This window comes from Ursus maritimus, unplaced genomic scaffold, assembly GCF_017311325.1.
Source record: "Ursus maritimus isolate PB19 unplaced genomic scaffold, ASM1731132v1 scaffold_2, whole genome shotgun sequence".
Lineage (NCBI taxonomy): Eukaryota > Metazoa > Chordata > Mammalia > Carnivora > Ursidae > Ursus > Ursus maritimus.
This window is the reverse complement of record NW_024424452.1, coordinates 37,337,203-37,360,954: the sequence shown is the minus strand read 5'-3', so window position 1 is coordinate 37,360,954 and position 23,752 is coordinate 37,337,203. Positions and strand designations below refer to the sequence as shown.

The 23,752-nt window shown below is 62.8% G+C and overlaps 1 protein-coding gene across 3 annotated transcripts in view; it reads left to right on the top strand.

Moving 5' to 3' along the window:
• Positions 1–23,752, top strand: part of TSC2 (TSC complex subunit 2) — a 34,166-nt gene that overhangs the window by 3,110 nt on the left and 7,304 nt on the right. The window contains exons 4-31 of one of the 3 annotated variants that reach the window (XM_040635521.1): positions 152–262; positions 1,063–1,207; positions 2,203–2,320; positions 2,769–2,817; positions 3,216–3,341; positions 3,652–3,725; positions 3,935–4,061; positions 4,816–4,959; positions 5,800–5,937; positions 6,504–6,607; positions 6,914–6,995; positions 7,975–8,130; positions 8,575–8,691; positions 11,060–11,182; positions 11,937–12,043; positions 12,217–12,367; positions 13,539–13,661; positions 14,082–14,216; positions 15,365–15,554; positions 16,299–16,392; positions 16,578–16,680; positions 16,927–17,021; positions 19,668–19,829; positions 20,091–20,243; positions 20,343–20,455; positions 20,951–21,163; positions 22,284–22,487; positions 23,148–23,216. In XM_040635521.1, coding sequence (XP_040491455.1) covers positions 152–262; positions 1,063–1,207; positions 2,203–2,320; positions 2,769–2,817; positions 3,216–3,341; positions 3,652–3,725; positions 3,935–4,061; positions 4,816–4,959; positions 5,800–5,937; positions 6,504–6,607; positions 6,914–6,995; positions 7,975–8,130; positions 8,575–8,691; positions 11,060–11,182; positions 11,937–12,043; positions 12,217–12,367; positions 13,539–13,661; positions 14,082–14,216; positions 15,365–15,554; positions 16,299–16,392; positions 16,578–16,680; positions 16,927–17,021; positions 19,668–19,829; positions 20,091–20,243; positions 20,343–20,455; positions 20,951–21,163; positions 22,284–22,487; positions 23,148–23,216 — 3,526 coding nt within the window. The remainder of the gene's footprint in view (positions 1–151; positions 263–1,062; positions 1,208–2,202; positions 2,321–2,768; positions 2,818–3,215; positions 3,342–3,651; positions 3,726–3,934; positions 4,062–4,815; positions 4,960–5,799; positions 5,938–6,503; positions 6,608–6,913; positions 6,996–7,974; positions 8,131–8,574; positions 8,692–11,059; positions 11,183–11,936; positions 12,044–12,216; positions 12,368–13,538; positions 13,662–14,081; positions 14,217–15,364; positions 15,555–16,298; positions 16,393–16,577; positions 16,681–16,926; positions 17,022–19,667; positions 19,830–20,090; positions 20,244–20,342; positions 20,456–20,950; positions 21,164–22,283; positions 22,488–23,147; positions 23,217–23,752) is intronic. The other 2 variants (XM_040635522.1, XM_040635523.1) reach the window with 2 other exon arrangements.

Sequence of the window (23,752 nt, the reverse complement as noted above, 5' to 3'; positions counted from 1 at the left end):
GTCTCGTGCGCTGTGACGGGTGCACGACGTGTGGGCTTTAGAGGAGTTCTAAGTCAGAAGAACTGTTCTGCTCCATCCTGTGTTCATGGTACCGAGCCTTGAGTTGAGGGGGCCAGCACCCCTAACCGCTGTCCCTCTGTGCTGGTGGCAGCATGCGGTGGAGGCGCTGTGGAAGGCCGTGGCGGACCTGTTGCAGCCAGAGCGGCCCCCGGAGGCCCGGCACGCGGTGCTGGCTCTGCTGAAGGCCATCGTGCAGGGGCAGGTAACAGGCGGCAGGTCTGGGCGCAGGTGGAGCTGGGCTGGGTGTGGGAGGTGACGTTGGGCGGCCACGGACTGCTCCCACTGTGCCACGTGTGCACGCTGGTCTTTGGTGAGGGCACCTGGCACCAGGTCTCTGCCGCCTGACCACCTAAGTGGGCACCCTAGCCTCTTGAACCCGGGGGACCCCGGGTGAGTCACTGGGCCTCCACCTCCTCTCCCGCAGGATGGGGATGGTGCTGTTCCTTCCTCTGAGATGTTTTAGGGTGCTGATGAGGCTGTTCATGCGAAATGATGGGGGTGTGCCCGCCGGGAGAGACGGGTAGCCTCCTGCTGTCCTCATGCCCCCACCTTGGGCCTCTGCTCGTGGCTCACTGTGCTCTGGGCTGCAGCCACGCTGCTTTGAGCCTCTCCTAGAACATTCCTGCCTGGAAGGCTCCCTTTCCTCTTGCCCATTTCCTCCAGCCCTCCACACCCCTGCTGCATGGAGCGGCCTGTGCCCTCTCAGTGGTCAGATTGTTTTTGTCACGTGCAGACATACGTGTGTCTCTTCTTGGCCATGAGCCCCAGGAGGGCCGGAACTGCACTGTCCCCTGCTTTGTGCCCAGTGCCGTGCTGGGTTCACACACAGTAGGTGCTGGAGCTGCTCCAATGTGCTGTTTGTTGCTTACAGCCAGTGCCTGTGGGAAGGAGAATGGGTCCCAGGGTCAGGAGTCCTCTGTCCTTGGACTGCGTATGGCTGTGTGGGAAACGCAGCCGGCGGGGATCCTGGCAGGACTGCTGACCTTGTGCTTTTATCCTCAGGGGGACCGCTTGGGCGTTCTCAGGGCCCTCTTCTTTAAGGTCATCAAGGATTACCCCTCTAATGAAGACCTACACGAGAGACTGGAAGTGTTCAAGGCTCTCACGGACAATGGGAGACACATCACCTACTTGGAAGAAGAACTGGGTGGGTGCCACAGCGGGTGTGCAGTTTCTCTGACGTGGGGGGTCCCGTTGAACCGGGATGCGAGAAGGCCGCTGAGGCGCAGAGGGGCTGCTGCAGTTTACAGGGATGGCCTGCAGAGGGCGCAGCACTACGAGGTTCTGCTTGCCTGCGTGCCTCCTGGAGCAGCCACCGCGTCTCCTGTCTCCTGGGGAGCTTGTTAGAGATGGGCAGCCCTGGGCTTCACTCCGGTTGGGCTGGCTCAGAGTCCCTGGGGAGTGAGGCCTGCTAGGTGGGCAGGAGGTGGTCCAAGTTCTTTTGTAGGGAGAGTGTGCTGCTGACCCAGGTGTCAGCCTGTGGTTTATTCAGGGTACCCTAAGGTTTCTGGGGCTGGGCCTGCCTTGTCGTGTCTTCTTCCTGGGCCTCTCTGTGCCCTGGGCCTGACCTCCCAGCTGTCCCCTTGGCTGGGCTTCCTCTCTGTTGTCCTGATGGGGTGACGTTTCCGTGGATCTTGAGGTTTCATATCACTGCCGTGGGGAGAAGAGAAAGGAGGAGGGAGAAGTCAGTCTGACTGGGGCCCAGAGAGGGGCCTCAGGCAGCTCTCCGTCTCCAGGACAGGTGCTGACTGGCGGCCTTGCTCAGGTTTGCTAAGGTGATTTGGCCAGCAGTCGCACGTGGCTTTTGTCCCTGTTGAGAGAGTCTCGGAGGGATGGGGGACGAGGGGTCTGCCTCCTAGACATACACCTAGTGATGCTCGCACCGCCCAGCCTCGGGGGCCCGGGCTCGGAGCATCAAACGCACAGACTTGCTCCTGCCCCTCAGTGCATCCTGGGGGCTGGTAGATTTCAGAGTCCGTGCTGTCTGACCTGCTGGGACCCCAGCTGAGCCTGTGTTGGCCTGTGTGTGGCCTGGTGTTGCATGGGGGCCGGTGGCGTGGCTGACAGCAGTGGAAGGGACCAGGGTGCGTTCCTGGGGAGGAGGTGAGTAGGCATTACATTGCCGTCTTCTTCTTCCCTCAGCTGGCTTTGTCCTGCAGTGGATGGACGTCGGCCTGTCCTCAGAATTCCTCCTGGTGCTTGTGAACTTGGTCAAGTTCAACAGCTGTTACCTGGATGAATACATTGCATCAATGGTCCAGTAAGAAGAGTTCTGATGACGTTCCTCTGATCGTAGCCCCGCTGCCTTGGGTGATGTGTGTAGCTCGGCGCGTGAATAAAGCTGTGGAAATGAGCACAAATGGAGATGCTGGGAGCAGCGTGGCCCCTTCTACTCGGGTTGATAGAATGATAGCGCTTTCTCTTTAACAGATGAACCACATCAGTTGGTTTTCTTTGTAATCGCTTTTGCTGTCGTTTTTCATATACTCTGGGAGCCGTGAGGGCAGGGGCTGGGTCTTGCTGGTGCTGTCCAGCTGCCGCTGAGCAGTGGTTGGTACAGGGCAGGCACCTCCCTGTTTGTGTGTGAGTGGAGCCCTCGGGGGGTCGAGTTCTTGGTTTAACTACCTTGTAGAGTCACCAGAAAGTGAGGCGGATCCATGCAGCCTCCGGGAAACATCCTTCCACTGACTTCGCGCTTCCTCCAACAGCATGATCTGCCTGCTGTGTGTCCAGACCGTGTCATCCGTGGACATAGAGGTCAGTAGCTGGTCCTCCCCAGGGATGGTCCTCTCACCCTCCTGGGCAGGCCGGGTGGTGGAGCGCTCGAGACCCCAGCTCTGGGGTCAAGCCCTGCACTGCCTCTCACTGGTCGTGTGGCCCTGGGCCTGCTGTCGGCTTCTCTGGTGCTCAGGACTCTGCAGTAAGTAAGGGTGGTTGGTTGGATGATGTCCGTCGTGGGGTCGTAGTTCAGGATGGGGTGCCCCACGGTGACCGTGATGCTCACTCGCTCTTGCTGTTCTAAGGAAGGCTGCTTTGGCAGTGGGGAGGGGCGACCGTCACTGACCAAAGGAGGGAGGGAAGGAGGCTGGGGGGTCACTCCCTGTGGGCAGGAGGCAGGGCAGGGCCGGCGTGACCCCTGTCCCCCCCCCCCCAAGGTCTCGCTGCAGGTGCTGGACGCCGTGGTCTGCTACAACTGCTTGCCGGCTGAGAGCCTCCCCCTGTTCATCGTCACCCTCTGCCGTACCATCAACGTCAAGGAGCTCTGTGAGCCTTGCTGGAAGGTGGGGGTCTGAACTGTTGTTCTGGAGAGCTCTGCCCTGGATGAAGTTAAAAGCCAGGCACGTGGATAGGACAAGGGCCATGCCGTGTTCAGGGAATGGCCACCTGCCCTGTTGAGGGGAGTCCAGCAGCATTTTCCCAGGGGGCTGAGCCAAGGCCAGGATTTGAGTAGCATGTTGAGAACGGCTGCCCGTGTGTGTGGGAGGAGGTGGCGGGAGGCGGCTGGCTTCTGAGCAGTGGCTGCGAGGCTGGCCCCTGGGGTGTGCGGCTTGCTTCTGCCCATGTCTGACGGCGGTGCGTTGTGTTTCCCAGCTGATGCGTAACCTGCTGGGCACCCACCTGGGCCACAGCGCCATCTACAACATGTGTCGTATCATGGAGGACAGGCGAGTGCGCGCCGGGCCGGGCCGGTGTGGGCCGTGTGGCGTAGCCTTCTCGAGGGGGCTGAGTGCTTTCTTGTCCTTTTGGGGCGGCTGCTCCGGAAACGTGCTCTACAGCTAGAGCTTATGCCCCACGTGCCTGCCCCGTGAGAGCAGGGAGCGTGGAGGGCCACACGGGCCCTGCTGACACATGGTCTTCCTGTGGATTGTTCCAGAGCCTATAGGGAAGACGCCCCGCTGCTGAGAGGGGCCGTGTTCTTCGTGGGCATGGCTCTCTGGGGAGCGCACCGGCTCTATTCCCTCAAGAACTCTCCGACGTCCGTGCTGCCCTCGTTTTATGAGGTGACTTGGTTTGTGCACAGTAGCTCTCGGGCGGGGGGGCGGCCCTCGGGTTGAGTGCAGGTCCGCGGGCGGCGAGCCTGCAGCTTTGTCACTTGCTTTGCAACTTGGGGACCGTGAGATTGAGGACCCTTGGAAGGTTTGATTTTTAAGAAAATTTTCTGTCTTATAAATTTCATCTCCTATAAATTAGCATCAGGAGTGCACCAGGTTTCCGCAGGTGATGGTTTCGTCTTGTCAAGCGCTCGTCTTACCCTTGCTCTAGAGCAAGGCCCAAGACGGAGCTTCCGTGTCTATGGAGCGCAGCGTTCAGGACCCTGGCTATGCGTGTTCTCACGCCGTGGGCATGGCGCCCTGTGAGCCGGGCCCTCCTCCTGACGAGCTGCGCCGTGCCCGGGGTCCAGGGGCCGCAGTCTCCTGAGCCGCTGGTTCCTCCCGCCGCGCCCCGCTTCCCGGGTTGTGGACAGGGTGGTGTTCGAGCTCGGCTTCTGCGGGTAGCGTCCAGCTTCTGCGAGGCTGGTGAGCCAGCGTCGCAGAATCGGTGGAGAGTGGTCTGCTGAGTCCAGCCCTCTGCAGCCAGGGTAGAAAGAATGTTCCCGGGCTCTTGACATACTTCGTCTGTGGCCCGGGAGAGACGCGTGGGGAGCAAGTCCCTCAAAGGCATCTTGTGCTGGGTTCTGAGGGCTGTGGGATGGGGGCGTGCCGGGCAGGAGCGGGAAGCGGCTGACCGCTGGGTTCCCTGGGTCTCTTGTTCCAGGCCATGACCTGTCCAAACGAGGTGGTGTCCTACGAAATTGTGCTCTCCATAACCAGACTTATCAAGAAGTACCGGCGGGAGCTCCAGGCGGTGACGTGGGACCTCCTGCTCAACATCGTGGAGCGCCTGCTTCAGCAGCTCCAGGTGACGTGTCCGTGGGCACCGGGAGGCCCGGGACTGCGGGCTGGCAGGCCACGGGGCCCTTCCTCTGGCGGCTGTGGACCTACGGGGGTGGCAGGCCCCGTCCCCGTGAGGAGGGCCCGCCTGCCGGGGCTGCGCACTCGCACGGCTGTGTCCTCTCCCTGCTGAAGGTGATGGGCTTCAAAGGAGCTGCTCCACGTCTAGGAGCAGGAGTAGCAGGTGGGCGAGGGGGTGGGGCTGGTGCACTCAAGTCCCCTTCGTGGCCTGTGGCGCGCCCTGAAGACAGTTCCCAGAGCATCTGCGATGTCGCCCACGGCTTTGCCGTAACTTTGGCGGAGTACTGACCACAGTGGGAAGGGGGGGGGGACATGGTGGCAGCTCAGGGGCTGCAGGAGAAAGGAGGCTGTGTCTAGCCCGGGTTTGGAGCGGGGCCTCCCAGGGCACTGGGGTCAGCCTTGTACATGGCCAGGTCAGTGGGAGGACTGGACTGCCATCCCTCAGGGCCTGGCTGCTGGGCCAGACCGCCGTCACCGACCAGGTAGCTAGCGCCTGCTTCACCCTCAAGTGGCAGGCTGGGAGGCCACGGCCCGGGGCCTCTAGATGCTAGACCTGTGGGGAGCTGTGAACGTGCTCGGAGTCGATCCTTTTGAGGCCTGCTGGGTGGGCAGAGTAGGACTGCCTGGGGCCCTCACTCCCCAAATGAGCGAGAAGGGCCCAGTTGCTCCCCGTGTCCCAGCGGGAAGGCCTGAGGGGGTGTCTGAATGCAGCTTGGGCTCAGGACTCTGAGGCCGGGTCCTTGAGGGAAGCCGAAGTCTCCTCGGTGATGACCCCTATGTGTTGCAGAGCCTGGACAGCCCGGAGCTCAGAGCCATCGTCCACGACCTGCTGACCACGGTGGAAGAGCTGTGTGATCAGAATGAATTCCATGGCTCTCAGGAGAGATACTTTGAGCTGGTTGAGCGATGTGCAGACCAGAGGCCTGTAAGACCTCTTCTCCCCCAGTTGGCGGGGCCTTTGGTGCTCAGGGTAAAGGGTTCTTGAGGTCAGGCTGCTGGGGGAGAGGTGGGACCCTCCGGCTCTGGGGGCCCTGGTGGTGCAGGTCTGAAACGGCTGTCCTTGATTTTGAACTCAAGGGCTGGCAGGCAGGCTTCTGCTTCTCTGGGAAGTCTGCTGGGGCGTCAGCAAGCTGACTGCGTGTGGGACGGTTAGAGACGGCGCTAGCCTAACCGTTGGTTTCCTTCCCCCTGTGCGGAGGAAGGTGCTGGCCAGCTCCGTGGAGACTTGTTGCTTGGTGTATCTGCTCACCGGGCATCAGGAAGCGCGTGTGCCAGAAACCCACAGCCTGATGCCAAGGCTTTTGTGTGGGTTTTTAAATGAACTCTCTTTGCTGCCATTAGCGCCTTTGTTGTGTGGACTGCCCACCTGGGGACGCGGCTGGCATCGGTGAGCGGACTCGCTCCGCCAGGGCCAACAGCACGGCCCGAGAGTGTAGAAAAACCTCCTCGGGGCAGAGCAGCTCATTAACACCAGGGTCCTTCTTTCTGCAGGAGTCCTCCCTCCTGAATTTAATAACCTACCGGGCTCAGTCAATCCATCCGGCGAAGGACGGCTGGATTCACAACCTGCAGCTGCTGATGGAGAGATTCTTCAGGTAGGAGCCTCTGGAGGCCTGCTGGGAGCCCAGGCCCGGTCTAGTCGGGGTTTTCCTTTCTCACTCTTGGAAGGACCAGTGGTCGTCTAGAGAGACGCTGTGTCTGAGGGCTGAGCTCCCTGCCCCGTTGTGCTATTTGGTCTGGACAAGCTGGGCCCCGTGCGGGGAGAGTCCAGGGTGGGTCTCCCCTGCTGCAGAGGTGCGTGGGCCTGGGCTCAGGCTGTGGGGTGAGGTGGGGCCTGGTGGAGGGCGAGGGTGGCACTGTGCCCCCCACCCCTGGCCCCAGCAGGTGTGCCCCGCCCGCAGGAATGAATCTCGCAGTGCCGTGCGCATCAAGGTGCTGGACGTCCTGTCCTTCGTGCTTCTCATCAACAGGCAGTTCTATGAGGTGCGAGTCCTGCTGGGGATGCGGTGGGGGGAGTGCCCTGGGTCAGCGGGCTCGAGGTGGCGGGGCTCTGCATGCCTCGTGGGTCTGCCCTGTACTTGGGGTCAACAGGCGCCCCTCTGTGGCAGGCTTTCTCAACAGGCTTGGCTCACCCCCTGTTCATGCGCTCGGGTGTTCTTTGTTGCCTCCCGCCAGGCCTGTGCTGGGCCTAGAGTCGCTGGGCCGCCCTCAGGGATCGCAGTCGCAGGCCTGTTTGGCACCTAGAACTGAAGCTCTGAGCAGAGTCTTGCGGGGGGGCATTTTCTTTTTGCTCTTGTACTCACACTCTGCAGTCCTGGCCGGACCACAGTGGTGCCGGGCCCTGCCTGCCTCTCTACTGCTGGTTCTTTCCCTTCGCTCTCTCTTACTTGGTCTGTGGCCAGGGTCTGTCCTCGAGACACATCGGCGTTCTGCCGCTTGCGTGCCCTTCCCTGCAGGCGCTGTACTTCGGGCTCTGGGTGGTTTCTTCCGGGCAGCCTCACCGGCATTTCTGGTGTTCCCAGTACCAGTCTGCCCACTCCTTCCCTCTTAGCCATCCTTCTTCCTACATCTCTGTCCCTTGGAATCTAGTTCAGTGCTGCCTGTTCCAGGAAGGCCCTCTGGGTTCTCAGCTTCCTCATGTCAGGGTTGGTCTCGTCCTGCTCTCTGCTGCTGTGGTGCTTTGTACCTGGCTCTGTGAAAGCTCTTGTCACACTGCCCATCACAGTGGGCTCTGTGATGTTGGGGACAAGGTCTTCCTGCTGCAGTGCATGTACACGGGCCCGCCACTGACGGTGAACGGGCAAGAGCTCGCCAGGATGCTCGCTGCTGCATCACACCTGGGCCTGTGGGCCTGGGCCTGTGGGCCTGGGCTGGGCCCCCGAGGGGCTGTGCAGAGCACCCGTCAGGTGCTGCCACATCTCTGCTCCACGTGGCTCACCCCCCCCCACTTGTGCCACCACAGGAGGAGCTGATCAGCTCAGTGGTCATCTCACAGCTCTCCCACATCCCGGAGGACAAAGACCCCCAAGTCCGGAAACTGGCCACCCAGTTGCTGGTGGACCTGGCCGAGGGCTGTCATACCCACCACTTCAACAGCCTGCTGGACATTGTGGAAAAGGTGAGGGCCACTCGAGCCTGGGGCTCCGGGTACCTGGGCTGCCAGAGGGACCCCCATTTGTGGCCAAGCCCCGCAGGCAGTACTGGTCTCTGGAGTCTCTGTCCGCATTCTCCACAGAGCGATGGGCTGCGTCTCAGACAGGGCTCCCCTCCCAGCGGGGATGTGCGGTGCTGGGGAGGTAGCCGGGCCGGGGCTGCGTGGGGTCCTAGGAGACAGCTGTGGCGTTGCTCCACGGGAGCTGGGCCGGGCCGGGAGGCTTGATGCATTGTCCTGCACAGCCAGCGTGTTTTCCTCTGAACGGTGAAATATGTTGTGGTTTCTGAACAGCTCCTCGGGTGTGTAAAATGGAGCTTTTGAGAAAAAAAGGAGAAAGACTTGGGGCTGACCGTAGCTGCTGGGGGGAGCCCCGAGCCAGGGAGCTGAATACGTATTTTCTCTCTAAAGGTGATTGCCCGCCCCCTTTCTCCACCCCCGGAGCTGGAGGAGAGAGACATGGCGGCGTACTCGGCCTCCCTAGAGGATGTGAAGACTGCCGTCTTGGGGCTCCTCGTCATCCTTCAGGTGGGCCTCTGCCCTTGTGGGAGGGCGCGTCAGCCAGCCGCCTCTTTGGATGCCACTCTGCAGGGACATGTCTCCAGGGAGACCTGGGCACTCCCTGGGAGTCACAGGGCAGCCTGGTGTGACCTGGACTCCTCGTCACAGTGTGGGGAGCTTGTGAGGGCCACAGGGCCAGTCTGGGCAGAGATCCCCCAAGCCAGGACCCCCGCCCCCAGCCCTCACCGCTGCGGAGGCAGGGAGGGCTGCGTCCGTTACGGCCCCGTGGTTGTGGGGTGCTTTTAGCAGCTTTGTTGAGAGATGTAGTTCACGTACCGTAGAATTTATGCATTTCGAGTGTGTAATTCAGTGGATTTTCCAGTATCTTCGCAGACTTGTGTGGCCATCGCTGCAACTTTAGAATGTCTTCATTCCCCAGAAGGAACTCCACACCTATTAGCAGTCCCTCCCCGTCCCCCTCGGCACCCCGGCCCCGGGCAGCCACCGGTGCCGTGTGTGTCTCGTGGATCTGCCTGTTGTGGACGTTTTGTAACGGTGGACTCGTGCAGAGCGCGCTGAGCGTGTCGAGGCTCGCCTGGCTGGTAGCAGGGGTCATTGCTTTGCTCAGATGGCTCGTCGTCCCTCGTGTGGATTTGCTTATCGGTTCCTGTGCCGACGGACGCTGGGTGTCTCCACCTTTGGGCCGCTGTGAATCCTGCCGTGGTGAACGTCCGCGTGCCAGTGTGTGTGTGTGTGGACGTGGGTTTTCACTTCTCTTGGGTGCACGCCTTCGAGTGGACTTGCTGGCTCAGATGGCGACCCTGTGTGTAATCATTTGAGGAGGGCCAGACCATCTTCCCCCGGGGCCGCTCCATTGCCCGGGGCAGCGTGTGGGGCTGCCGTTTCCCCACATCCTCCGCATCCCCAGCACGCCTGGCGTTCTGCTCATCTGGAGTGTAGCCGGGCCAGTGTGCGTAAAGCGGTGCTTGGGTGACTGTGTGCGTATTTTTTTTGGGGAAATGTCTCTTCAGACCCCCTGCTCATTTAGTAATGGGATCATTTGTCTTTTTACCGAGTTGTGAGAGGACTTCGTGTGTTGTGGGTGAGTTTGTTGTCGGGGTGGCAGGCGTTCTCTGCGCCGTGCTCACTGTCCTATGCTGTGGCCAGCGTGCCTGTCCCTGATCTCTCCGCGTCCCAGCGTCAGTCACGCTCACTCGGCAGAATCAGTGTCACGTAAAATGTAGTATTTGCATCCCTGGCCTCAAACACTTCTCGTTCACAAAATGTCCCGAAATGCTTGTATGGGATGATTATTTCCTGGCATGGAAGCTCGAAGTGTCTGTAGAAAGCTGGCCAGCACGTCTGTGGCTCCCATCACAGGAGCTCGGCCCCCTTTCGTCCTCTGGTGGGTGAGGGGGTGCGCTGGCCTGGGCGAGCCCAGAAGCCTGCCACAGAGAAGCTGGGAAGGTGGTCCGTCGCCCTCACTTGGAACTCCAACCCCACAGACCCGGGGCTCGGGCCACAGAACCAAGCTGTTGGCTAGCTGAGCCCAAGTCCTGGGCCAGGCGGTTCTCATTTCTTTCTACGTGATTGAAAACGTGTGCGTCTGCGTGAAACACGCAGCAGCATAAACAGCAAAGAGTTAGATGGTGTCCGTCCTTCCTGCTGGAAGAGGCAGGCCTCGCCATCACTGTCCTTGTGCCCTGCAGTCCTTCTGAATTGTCTTGCGTGTTGAGTCCAACTCCTTCCCTTCTCCCTACTTTTTTAAAAATTTTTCTCGAACAGGAATAGCAGTGAGCTATATTTTAAGGCCCCGCTGCTCTCCTCGAGAGTACCACGAACAGGGAGGGGTCCCTCTAGCTGCGGCTGGCTGGCCCCTGCCACCCCACAGCACCCCCCACACCAGGGTCTCACCTGGCCTCTCCCAGGCTCACCTGTTGGGGAGGTGGGGCAGGGAGGGGGCTCGCCATGTGGATGACAGTCCAGCGGCTGGGTGAATGGCCCCCCGCGGACCCCTCTGGAGCCCGCAGGGCCTTGCTCGCCCCTGGTCTGTCCTGCTCTGCTGGGCAGGAGGGTGTGCTTTCGGCTCATGGGTCACGTTGTGCCTGTTGCCAAAGGGTGCCCCATTAGACACATTTTCTGATTTATTAGCAGATTGTCTGCTACTGACACGAACATGTTGTTTTTGATTTTTTGCCATAACCGAGAGTGTGCGCGTGTGGGTGCGTCTATGGGGTGAGGTCCTGGGAGCGGAGTGAGTGGCGTGAAGGCTTTGTGCGTTGCCTGCTTGCTCCAGAGAGCTCGTCCTGTTCCTCTCCTCCTGGGCACCGGGGCGCTGGCTCTGTCCGCCTTTCAGCCTCCTGCCCGCGAAGTGACCAGCGCACTCTCTTTGCAGACCAAGCTGTACGCCTTGCCTGCCAGCCACGCGATGCGTGTGTACGAGATGCTCGTCAGCCATATCCGGCTCCACTACAAACACAACTATACCCTGCCCATCGCCAGCAGCATCCGGCTGCAGGTACGACGGGGCCGGTGGTTGTCCATGGCTGTGGTGGTACCAGCTGCACCTTGGCTGGCCACGGCCAGCTTCCTGGGGCCTGGGAGTGCCTGCGGGGACCTCAGGCTGGGGAGGTGGCAGGTGGCCCCGGAGGGTTCTCCCGCAGACCATTCCGTCCTCAGCACCAGCTGAGGCTACAACCTCCCCAGGGCCTGGTGCCCTTCCCTTTGTCTGCATCCGCATATCTCCCCACGCCCGTCTGAGCCAGGTGGTGGCCGGGGTGTGGGCAGAGGTGGGATTCCATTGGCTTTCAGGTGGCGCGGCCCTGTCACCTCTGGGGCTACAGTCTGTTGGTGGCAGGGGCGAGGCTGCGCGGGGCAGAGAACGTGGCTCAGGGCTGCCATCATAGATGTTGGCACCAGGCTGAGTGGAGGTCCTGGGAACCTTCCAGAGCCTCTGCGCGGTGGGGCAGCCCTCCGTCATTTGGGCAGCCTAGTTAAGTGACCTGTTGTTCATCGGGGGAGGTGCCGGTAGCCTGAGCGCACTTGTGTTTCCTAGCCCTCAGGGCCATGGGGCGCCACCCGACAGCTGTGGGAACTGGGCGCTGAGGGAGAAGGCCGTGCATGCCCGTGTGGCTTCCCCTCGCTGCTGCGGACGCGGTGGGGTTGGGATATGTGTGCTGTTAGCGGGAACGGCCTTTCCCAGGGAGGCCAGTGCGTGAGTGGATGGGCCCGGCATCATCCCAGCTTTGCTCAACCTCACTTTCTCCCCGCAGGCCTTTGACTTCCTGCTGCTGCTGAGGGCCGACTCGCTGCACCGCCTCGGCCTGCCCAGCAAGGACGGGGCCGTGAGGTTCAGCCCCTACTGTGTCTGCGACGCCATGTGCGTGTCAGCCGTGCCCCCCCAGCTCCGGTCCGGGGAGTCAGCCCTTCTCTGCCCCGGGGGTGCTCGTGGGTCTGAGGGACGTCGCGCAGCTGTCCGATGGCAGCGTGGGGCAGGCGGGGCGCCTGCACCCTGCCCTGCGGCCTGAGTGCTGCTTCTACCTGCTTCCACAGGGAGCCAGAGAGAGGCCCAGAGAAGAAGGCCAGCGGCCCCCTGTCGCCTCCCACCGGGCCGCCCGGCCCTGCGCCCGCGGGCCCCGCGGTGCGGCTTGGCTCTCTGCCCTACTCCCTGCTCTTCCGCGTCCTGCTGCAGTGCTTGAAGCAGGTGAGCCAGCACAGCTCCTGTCCCTGTGTCGGCCCCCTCGGGGCCCGCTGCGGTGCGCACGCTGTCTGCCCAAGGTTACCGCGGTTCTGTAACCGGCCCGTCGTGTGGTGCTGGGCTTGGAGCTGAGGAGACGTTCCTGCCTCTGGGAGGTGGCTTTGGTGTAAGACGATGTGTGGACAGATAACTGCAGTTGCCGGATGACGTGCGTCAGGCGGAGGCAGAGGTGGGCCGTGTGTGACCAGGGGGTGTCGTCATCTCTGGATGGTGGCACCTGGAGGGCCGGCTGAGGCCCTGAAAGGCAGGAGAGGTTCCAGGGGCAGGGAGAAGCAGAGCCTGGAGGTAGGGTCGGTGCAGACCTGCGAGTGAAGGCATAGCTGGGGCCGCGCCTTAGAGGTCTGTTCCCGCACGGGCCGCGAGAGAGGCGACACGGTTGGTGGTGTGCTGCCGCGGGGCTGGGCGGCCTGCCGTGGCCAGGGTCTGTCCTCGGGGGCCACAGGCCAGGAAGCAGCTTCCCCTCCCCTGGGTGCCAGGCATTAGCACTGAAGGGACCCATCGGGTGCTTCCTGTGAGTTTCAAGGCCTCTGAGTCACCGGTGTGATCTGGGGAAAAGCTTTCAGGAGTCAGGGCCTTTGGTGACGCTTACGGGCGTGGTCTCCCCTGATGAGGTGGGGAGGACTCGCCAGGGACGTTCCGGTGTGGGCCACAGCCACGTCGTCCTTATTGCTGTGGCTCTCCGTGGATTTTGGTCCTAGACTGGGTACCTGGGCTTGTGGGTTATTCAGGAATACTTGCTGCTTTTCTCTTTGAGCTGGGATGCGGGCTTTTCTCTCGCTCCGCGTTCCTGGTGCCCCGGATGGGCATCCGTCAAGGCTCCTTGGGCGCAGCGTCCTGGGCGGGAGGCCTGTGGGTCACCGTCGGGCGCTTGGGAAGGGTGGGGCCGGTGTGGGGAGTTGAGGGCCGGCTCAGGGGAGACAGCGGTGCTGGCCGTGCCTGGGCCTCCTGCTCAGCCTGGTGTCTGGAGGGCGCAGCCGTCGTGTGGCAGGGAACTTCCCTCTGGGGAGCGCGCACTCCCGCAGGGACGGGGGTCCAGAGGCCACGCGGCTGCCTCCCTGCAGACGGAGCTTCAGGCTCTGCGAGCACGTCTTCCCCTGACCGGCTGCCCTCCCCGCAGGAGGCCGACTGGAAAGTGCTGAAGCTCGTGCTCAGCAAGCTGCCCGAGTCCCTGCGCTACAAGGTGCTCATCTTCACGTCTCCCTGCAGCGTCGACCAGCTGTCGTCCGCCCTCTGCTCCATGGTAATGCTGCCCCGCGCGCCTCCCTGCCCTGGCCTCGAGGCCCCGGGAGGTGATGTGGGACGCACAAGGGGGCAGTCCCGTTGAGAGGCAGACCCCTGTCTGCAGGTCGTGCCTCCGGGCCCCCGTCGTCCCTTCCCTGCTCAGGGCCAGGAAATTGGAGGCCTCCACGAAGGGCTGGAACTCGCCCTCCGAGTGTGCCGTCTCGACTCCTTTCCCCTCTCTTCCTCGCTGCGGTTCCTGGGACACGCACATGCCATCTCCTCTCTGTCCTTGGCCTGTGGTGTGGCATCCTCCCACATGTCTGAGAAGGCAGACCCTTGGCTAGAGAAGAAAGTATAAAGGGCCCCCGGGCTCTCGGTCACCTAGTGGTTGCGCTCACCTCCCTGCCCGGTGTGCTGCCGCCTGAGCCTTGGTCTTCAGCTTTCAGGTCCCAGAACTGTGGAGCGGCTTCGAGGCACCCCGGAAGGGTTCTCTAGAACTGACCTCCATCTGGCTGTGGTTCCCGTGTTGACGGCGCTAATCTCTTACCACAACTATTTGGACAAGACCAGACAGGTACCAGGTGGGAGAGGGATAGGCAGACCTGCTCCGCAGAATGTTTGCGTCATGCAGACGGGCCATACGTTCTCCGCATAACCCGGGGGGCTGCCGGGTCAGGACCGAGGGCCTGGGCCAGCCCAGAACTGCAGGCCTTTGCATCTGCTGGCACTCCTGACTTCTCTTTCGGGGGCTGTGGGCCCCCTGCTGCCCTCCCACATGCAGTGGCGTCTTTTCTGTCTATGGAGCATTGCTGGCTTGAGGACGAGCACTAAGCCTCTTGGCGGAGCTGGGCCTGTTTTGAAAGGCTGGCAGCAGGGCCCAGGGTGCCTGGCTTCCCTCTGCCTGCGCCTCTACCACCCACGGGCACACAGCAGCTCCCCTCTTCCCCACGGCTGGGCATGTCTGTGTCCGTTAAAGTCCCCATGCTTCTCGGTCAGTCGGGCATCATAGGCTGAGAGAGGTCGGCTAGTCCACTCACGGTCCCAGCCAGCAAGGAAAGGGGCCTGTGCCAGACTTGGGCCGCTCGGAGCCCGAGCCCACGCTCCCGACGGCAGAGGGTCGGGAGCGCACACTCGCGTCCCATCGCCTCCCTTCCTGACTCCAGCTGTTGCTCCGGGGCCGCTTGGCCTGGTTCTTCCTGGTTGTGCCCCTGCCGGGGAGCTGGCCACGCTGGGCTGAGGTGTTCCTGAGAACCCTTGAGGCCCAGAGTGTGTCTGAGGGATGGGGCTGGCTACGGGAAACTGAGATCTTCCGTGGGGCCCTGAGCTACAGGTGGTTTGCCCGGAGTTGTATGGGCCTGGTGGCCTTACTGCGTCGGGCAGAGCCTCCCCTGTCATAACGCTAGCCACTTTTTTTTGGGGGGGGGGTTCCATAACCACAGGGGAAATGCGCCCAGGATGTCCTGGCTCCAGGGGACGCTGAGGCGCCAGGGGACCCAGCCAGTGTTGGCAGATGGGAAGTGTCAGGAAGCGCCTGACCAGAGCTGCCCCGCTCCTGGTGCTGTGCTGGTTAGGGGCTCCGGGACTGGGGACAAGGCAGTCAACCTTCCTTAGCCTTGGTCTTGTTCTCTCTAGAACACTGTAGAGTGGGTGAGGGGAGACCCGTGTGCAGGCAGGGGCGGGGGTGCGGTGGGCCGGGCCTGAGGCACGCACGCTGCCCTGCAGCGGGAGATGGTGTACTGCCTGGAGCAGGGCCTGATCTACCGCTGCGCCAGCCAGTGCGTGGTGGCGCTGGCCGTCTGCAGCGTGGAGATGCCGGACATCATCATCAAGGCGCTTCCCGTGCTGGTCGTGAAGCTCACGCACATCTCGGCCACGGCCAGCATGGCCATTCCACTCCTTGAATTCCTGTCAAGTAAGCTTCTGGCTCCACGCGTGTCTGTGGGCACGTGGGAGTGTGGGGCGGACCTCGGGCTTGGGGCTGTCACTTGTGCCGACTTCGCTGACCTCCTCCTGCAACCTCTCTTGGGATACATTTTGGCACGCTGCCTCCACGGGGCACCCAGGCTGTGCCATCCTCCGTTGTCTCAGGGCCTTTGCACTAACTGTCTCGAGCCTTGAATGCTTCCTTTCTGGCCTTCGAGTGGGCAGCTCCGTTCTTACCTTCAGTGTCAGTTTAAAGGGCATAGAAGCCTCTCTGTTGCCTGACACGGGTCGCTGCACTTGGCCTGGCTCTCACAGCCTCCTCTTGCTTCCCTTCGGGGCACACATCACAGCTTGGAGGGGCTTCCAGGAGCTCAGGGTGCCCCACTCACCCCTTTGTTCCCGGCACCCAACGTGTGTCTGGGCCTCTGCTGCATATTTTTTCTGTTTACAGCCTTTTAAAGACATAAAAGCGTCTTTAGCTCATGGGCCCTACAGGTGCAGGCTGCCGGCTGGATTTGGCATTGGGGACCATAATTTCCTAGCCCTTGGCATAGAGAGCCAAGGGTCAAGGGAAGGTCACGTTCAAGGGGGCTGTGACCATCAGTTCTTCACAGCCTTCTCGGGTCAGGGGGGCCGCCCTGGCTTTCAGAGGTAGTGCAGGCCCTGGCGACGGCGGGCGTGGGCCTGTGTCTGCCCGGCGCGCCTGCGCCCCTCACCCGCATGTCCGTTGCAGCTCTGGCCAGGCTGCCCCACCTCTACAGGAACTTCGCGGCAGAGCAGTATGCGAGCGTGTTCGCCATCTCCCTGCCTTACACCAACCCCTCCAAGTGAGTGCCGGCCCGTCCCTCCTGCCCCGGCCTGGGCCCGCCTGAGGCCTCTTGGAGCCGAGAGCCGTGCTGACCCTTGACCTCGGATGGGCCTTTGGCCTTAGGGCTTCCCTTCTATGTTCGGCTCCCGGCTTGTCAGCCTCAGGGCTCCATCGGGGCTGCGTCACTTCCCTTCCTTCTTACAGGTTTAATCAGTACATCGTGTGTCTGGCCCATCACGTCATAGCCATGTGGTTCATTAGGTGCCGCCTGCCCTTCCGGAAGGATTTTGTCCCTTACATCACTAAGGTAGGCCAGCGGAGGCCAAACCCATTGTGAGGGTGGGACCCGCTTTGCTGTTGGCTGTCCATGGCCGGAGCGGGGAGACGGTCAGGGAGCGAGAGGTGGGTGTCGGTGTCGCGCGCAGCCTGCTGGGACACAGCGTGCTGCCGGCATGCGGGCAAGAGCTGCCACTGTGGCCTAGGCTCGTGGAGGGAAGAAACACAGGGGTCAGTACTCCCCGGCCGATGGCTCAGGTCTGCTCCACTCTGCCAGGGCCTGCGCTCCAACGTCCTCCTGTCCTTCGATGACACCCCCGAGAAGGACAGCTTCAGAGCACGAAGCACCAGTCTCAACGAGAGGCCCAAGAGGTGCGGGCCTACGGTGGGAATGGGGCATGGTGGGGTGGGTCTGCGAGCGTGACCTGTGACCGGCCTGGTGTGCGTAGGGTCTGAGGCCAGCCAGCGGCACTGGGACGTGGCTGGGGGATGTCCTTGTGCAGACCGTGCTGGGCACCAGGGGGTCCTGGCGTAGAGGCAGGCCCTTAACGCCCACCTGTAGCTGGAGAGCCAGCTGTTTCCCACCCAGCCGGCCCCCGTGGCATGCGGCGTCGCCAAGCCTTCTGTGCTGGGCTGTGGCCGGGCCCGACCTGCCTGAGCCCCGAGTGCAGACTCGCGGCGGTGGCAGTTCGGGTGCTAGCTGTAGGGGGCCTGGGCCTGGGTCTGACTCACTGGATGGGCCGAGGCTTGCGTCAGGGCAACGGTGGCTCTGGAGGAGCCGAATGCCTGGCCTGGCTGGGGAGGAGCTCCAGGGCCCTGTGGTCAGCCCAGCCTCGGGCCAGGGCTCCCCGTCCTCCCGAGCTTGCTCTGCAGCCCTCATTGGACCAGGGGCCACGCTCCTCTGGACCATCAAGCCGCTTCCGCCAGATCTGACAGAGCTGTGCTAGGCCTGTGCTTGTTGGCGTCTCATATGAACGGCGACTCCTCTCTCTGTCCCCGCCTTCCCACCCAAGCTTTTCAGTTCTCCCTTGGTGGGGATACGGCATTTTCCAGAATGACCAGGTCAGTGTGACCTAAAGTCAAAAGCTGGCTTCTCAAGCTCCTGGTGGCTGGGCGCCAGGGGCCTCAAGCTAAGAACCGGCCCTTTGAGCGGTGGCCTTCAGGGCCTTGGGGCGTCCTGGCCCCTGAGCGGGGTGGGGGGGCGCCCGGTCCGCACAGCCTGGAATCTGCCGTGCATAGCGCTCCGTACATGTTTGATTTGCACTCACGTTTTTTGTTTTGGTTGCGTGAAACCTGACTTTTCTCAGTCACGTTTATGAGATGTATTTTCATGCATTTTTGTTTTCTGTTTCTTCCCCCCGCTAACTGGCCTTTGGCATGGTTTTTTGTTCATCTCACCCGTGGGCTCTCCATCCTGACCCTGTGGCCTGTGACCTTTCCTCCTCATCCCTCCAATGGCTTGTTCTCCCCTCCCGGGAGCTGGGCTCTCTGGGGCTTGGGCCTTCCTTCCTGACCTGGTAGTTTGAGGATAGCCAGACCCCCCAAACAAGGCTTGAATAACTCTCCACCCGTGAAAGAATTCAAGGAGAGCTCTGCAGCCGAGGCCTTCCGGTGCCGCAGCATCAGTGTGTCTGAACATGCGGTCCGCAGGTAGTGGGTTCTGTCGGGGTGGGGGGCTCAGGCCCGGGAGCTGGGCCCGCGAGGTGACCCTGCCAGGCAGGGGCGCCGGGTGGCGGTGCATGGGGCTGCTTGCATGACCTCGTTGCCTGCCCACGCCCTCCCTGGCCGGAGCTGGAGGAGAGCCCGAGGGGCAGCCCTCGGTCCAGGGGAGCCTGGAGGTGAGGGGTAGAAGGGTTGCATTCTGTCCCCAAGCCTCGTTCGAGCATGGGCTGGCTGCACGGCCTCCCCAGAGGCTGGCCTGGTAGCCCGAAGCAGGGCGGTAGCTCTGAGAAAGCCAGGTGTCTGGTGGCAGCCGCCCCGCAGGCCTGTCCCCGGAGGTAAGGGGCTTTGCATATTAAAGCAGCGGCCACGCAGGGCAGGTTCGGGGGAAAGGCACTCTAAGGTTTGGCTTTCATACGCTCTCAAGTGGACTTTAGTCTTGAGCTTTTTTTAGTAGAGGGCTGCTTTCTGTTGTAGCTGAAAGGGAACGGGGTGGGGGGCAGCCTGGGAGGGTCGGGGGCTGGGGAGGCCTGAACTGTCGAGGGGTGTGGCCTCAGTCACTTGTCCCTGCTGTGTCTGAGTGCAGGTGGGGGCTCTTGGGGTCACTGCTTTGCGCCGACCAGGCTAGGCTGCTCTGAGCTGGGTGGGGGGCTGTCTCCTCCCCAGGAAGCCCCTTCAGGCCTCGGAGTCCGAAGCTCGGAGACCTACCTCCTCTCCGGTGCCTGGCTTAGGCTCCAGCCACAGGCTGGCCTCTGCCGAGTGGGGTTTGACTGGGGGGACAGGGGCAGCGAGGCTCTCAGTTCTTTTCTAGCAAATTCTTTAACACAAGCCAGACACGGCAAAGGGGCTGTGAAGTTTTGTATCAGAATTAAACCTGTATGAGCTTCTTCTCCTGGTCACTGGGTGCGTGTGGAGTCCCGGGGGGCCTGAGTCGAGGGGGAGAGCTGTTCACAAAGCCCAGATCCTCCGTGTCATCGGGAGGTGGCCCTGTGGGCAGAATGCAATCTTGGTCTGTGTGTCTGTGGTCTTTGTGTGTCTGCATGACTAAACGGTTCTGCCACCAAGCCGTCCCCTAACTCTCTTGTGCTTCGGTGAGGGGACGTCGGTCTCTACCTTGTCTCCTGAGCCTCTGCTCCGACGAGTGGGCTTGGGTCTCTCCTGTGAGGCCTTGCCACTCCTCTCTCTGGGACGATGTGTCCACATGGTTTGCCATGCAGTGGCTTGACTGGCCATGCGCCCTGGTGGGGGGTTTGTGGGCACGGCCCTCCCAGCACTTGCATGCCTTGAGCTTTGGCCCCCGGTGGGAGATGAGTCGCCCCGGCCAGTCCCTGACCTCACCAGGGCCCCTCCCTCCAGCAGGATCCAGACGTCTCTCACAAGTGCCAGCTTGGGGTCTGCAGACGAGAATTCGATGGCCCAGGCTGATGACAACTTGAAAAATCTCCACCTGGAGCTCACGGAAACGTGTCTGGACATGATGGCCAGATACGTGTTCTCCAACTTCACAGCGGTCCCCAAGAGGTGCGGGCCGGGCCCTGGGGGCAGGCCGGGCAGGAGCCCCACTGGGCTTCTGTGACCATCCTCGGCAGCGCTGCAGCAGGCGAGGCGTGCGGGGCTCCTTCGTGCAGGTGGGCCCTAGCCAGACCACTCTGTGCGTCGTAGGGCCCTGCTCCTCTGGGGACGAGGGCGTGCCGCGCCGCGGTCGTGCACCTTTGAGACCAAGATGCCTGTTCAGAGAGCCCCCAGTGGGTGAGGTGTCGGCTGATGCTCTTGTCCTCACAGGTCTCCTGTGGGAGAGTTCCTCCTGGCTGGTGGCAGGACCAAAACCTGGCTGGTTGGGAACAAGCTTGTCACCGTGACAACGAGCGTGGGGACCGGGACCCGGTCGCTGCTGGGCTTAGACTCCGGAGAGCTGCAGGGTAGCCCAGAGTTGAGGTGACTGTGCCTTCCTCCCCCTGCCCAGCAGGCCTTGACAGTGGCTATCCTGGGCCCAGGCACCTCCGTCATGCTCTGCGTGGACCCTTCTGTCCTCAGCTCTGACCCTGGCGTGCACGTGAGACAGACCAAGGAGGCGCCCGCCAAGCTGGAGTCCCAGGCGGGGCAGCAGGTGTGCCGCGGGGCCCGGGACCGGGTCCGCTCCATGTCTGGTGAGCCTGTGCCCCACCTTGCCTCCTTCACAGGTGCCTCTGTGGGTCCGCGTGCTCGCAAGGACTCCTCGGAGCCTGGGGACGAGGTGCTTGACCTCAGGCCTGTCCCAGTGTTGTCTCCGTGAGCCCACGCCACAGGGCTATGTGGCAGGGGGCCTGCCTTCCAGATGGCTGGCATGAGGCCCCCTTGTGGCCGCGGGTCTGTTTCTCATGGCCAGTGTTGCCTGCAAACCCTCAGCTGTGCTGGTCCTAGGCTCAGCTCACCCCTGGAGCTTCTCTTTGGTGCAGCTGGAATGAGCTGTGGTCCGACTCTGGGGCCCTGGGCCCTTTCCTACTGCTTTGGGTCCACTGAGGCTGACCCCGTATGAGGGCGTACCCAGGGAGGGCTGAGCTGCCTCTGGTTGCTGGGCCCTGGGTGGAACAGCTGATTCGGAGCTAGTGGCTCTGCTTTGGGCAGGTGGTGGTCACCGGTGCTCCTGCCCTCCTCTTCCTCAGGGGGCCACGGCCTTCGTGTTGGTGCCCTGGACACTCCAGCCTCCCACTTCCCAAGTGGCCCCACTGCCGCGGGCGCACAGACGGCCCTAGCCAGCAAGTCTGAGAGGGCGCCAGCTGGCACCCAGTTCCCGGCGCAGGAGAAGACGAGCCTGGCGGCCTACGTCCCCCTGCTGACCCAGGGCTGGGCAGAGATCCTGGTCCGGAGGCCTACAGGTACAGAGGGGCCTGTGCCAGCACGCGGTGAGCACGGGACCATTCCCCCCAGGGCTCGAGGTACCCGGCAGTGAGTGGCGGGCACACGGGGCCGAGTGAGCGTCTGCTCTGCCCTCTGAGCTGAGTACCCAGGGGGCAGTGGCGAGGGGGAGATGCGGGAGCCTAAGTGGGAGCGCCGGCCTCAACGCTGTGGCCTGGGGGTGCTTCGGCCACAGACACGTGTCTCCTCGTATGCCCGCAGCCTGGCAGTCCCAGGTCATGGTGATGGCGGGCTGATCGCTCTTGTGGGTCTGTGTCCTGTCTCCTCTTTTTGGAAGGGCCCAGGGGATTAGGGGCCACCCGTGTGTCTCTGTTCTACCTTAACAAGCTGCTCTCTGAGCTGCTGGAGGTCAAGAGTTCAACACATGAATTTTGTGTGACACGATTCAGCCCATAATGGGTATTTCAAGAATTTAAGCCGAGGCCCAGGGCCTCAGACCTGCTTTGGGCACAGCGTGGTGAGAGGTGATGGGAGGGCTGGATAGCAGGCCCTGAGGAGCCTTGAGTGCAGGCAGAAGGGCCACGGGTCCTGGTTCCTAGCAGGGAGCAGGCAGGGGGCAGGCGGGAGACTGGAGGAGGAAGCCCAGGCCGGGCAAGAAGAGGTGGTGTCAGGGTTGGGTGAGATGCTCAGGGTTGTAGGAAGCTCTGTGTGGAAGGTTGACTCGAAGTGTGGGCCTCTGGGCCTCATGGGAAAAGGGACAGAGCCCAGAAGGCCCCCACCCAGGCTTCTCTGCGACGAGGTCTGGGGCTTTGGGATGCCTCTGCCAAGCCTGGCCTGGGCACTGGAGCCGCCCTGGGGGGGGGGGGGAGTACGTTGAGGCCCCTCCTTATGCGTGAGGCAGGTGACTGCTGCATGGGTGCTGCCTGGACCTGGGGGTCTGGGGCAAGCCGGGGGCATGCCTTGCCTGGGGCCCCTCCGCGCCACTCCCTGGTTGAGCATAGGAGCCCTGCCAAGCCCTGGCGTGTGCCCTTGAGGACAGTGCAGGGGGTGGGGGGATGCTGCCCTGGGAGCGCCAGCAGGGGATGACCGGTTAGATGCACTGGGCCTGTGGCCTAAGGGGTGCTGCCTGCCCCTCCCCAGGGAACACCAGCTGGCTGATGAGCCTGGAGAACCCACTCAGCCCCTTCTCCTCGGACATCAACAACATGCCTCTGCAGGAGCTGTCCAACGCACTCATGGCCGCCGAGCGCTTTAAGGAGCGTCGTGACACAGCCCTGTACAAGTCGCTGTCGGTGCCCGCGGCTGGCTCGGCCAAGCCCCCTCCGCCGCCCCGCTCTAACACGGGTGAGTGCTGGCCCCCCACCCAGTGCGTACCGTGTGAAGGCAGCATGGCGCCCCCGCCCTTGCGGATGCGCCCGAGCAGGGTCCCTGAGCTCTCCTTGCCGCCGCCACAGCCTGGCGTTTGGCCGCGGGGCCGCTCCCACGGAACGGCCCTCTTCTTGAGAGACGTGGTGCTCGTGGAGGGGCAGGCAGGTGCTCCCAGGGTGGACGCGGCAGAGCCTTGCACGCCCTGTGCCCTGCACTGTCTTCGGCATGCCCTGGGCCCCAGGAGGGCAGCCGCACTTGCGCTTGGCTCTGGGTTTGGATGCGCCGAGCACAACCTGAGCCTGCCTGCGCGCGCTCGTGCGCTTGCCTGGCAGGGCTGGTGCGCTCCTTCCGGGCCACCCGCGGGCCTTCCCTGTGGCCACAGATGGCGCTTCGAGGCCAGGACCTCTGTTGGTGAGGAGGAGGGACGCTCCCCGCCCTGGACGCCCCCTGCAGCAGCGTAGAGAGCCGGCAGCCCGTGTGGGCTGGGAGCTGCCCACTGCCGGCCGGACGCCGCTGGCCCTCCGCTCTCTCCCTCCAGGCTCGGGCTCTGTGCGGGACTAGCGCTGCCTTTCCTCTCTGCTCGACTGTGCGTAGTCTGTCCTTCTGCTGACTGGCCGCTCGCGGTTTTCCTTGCAGTGGCCTCTTTCTCCTCCCTGTGCCAGTCCAGCTGCCAGGCAAAGCTGCACAGGACCATTTCCTGGGCAGGTACTCACACGTCTCTCTAAGGAGGGCGCCGTCGGCTGCAGAGCAACGCTCTGCCTCATACTTGCTGTTCCCATCGTCCCTCACGCGGTCATGCCTCCGCGACTCTGCCAGCGCCGCTCCTTGCCCCCCCCCACCCCCCGGGAGCGGGGCCCCGACTCGCATGAGGACATCTGTGCAGAATGCCTGCGCTTGGCCGGGGGCCCCTCTGCCCTGTGCCCTTCGTGGCTGAGGTGTGTGCCCTGCCGCGCAGGCCCCCGCAGCCTCTTCTTCAGGCCTCGGGAGGTGACGTTGGGCAGCCGAGCCGCAGATACTGGTGGGGGACAGCTCTTTGGGGCGAGCCTGGCCCTGGGGCTCAGCCGGGCTGACCTGCCCTGGCCTCTGGTGGTCTGATTGGCTTGGTGAGCACACAAATTGGGCTGTGTCTGCCTTTTGTCATGGGCTGGCCTGTCGCCTCCGGGCCCTGGCGGGGGCAGGGGCTTGACCCGCACGGCCCTCTGGCCTACCTGGGCCCCCACGTGTGAGCAGGAGCCAGTTGG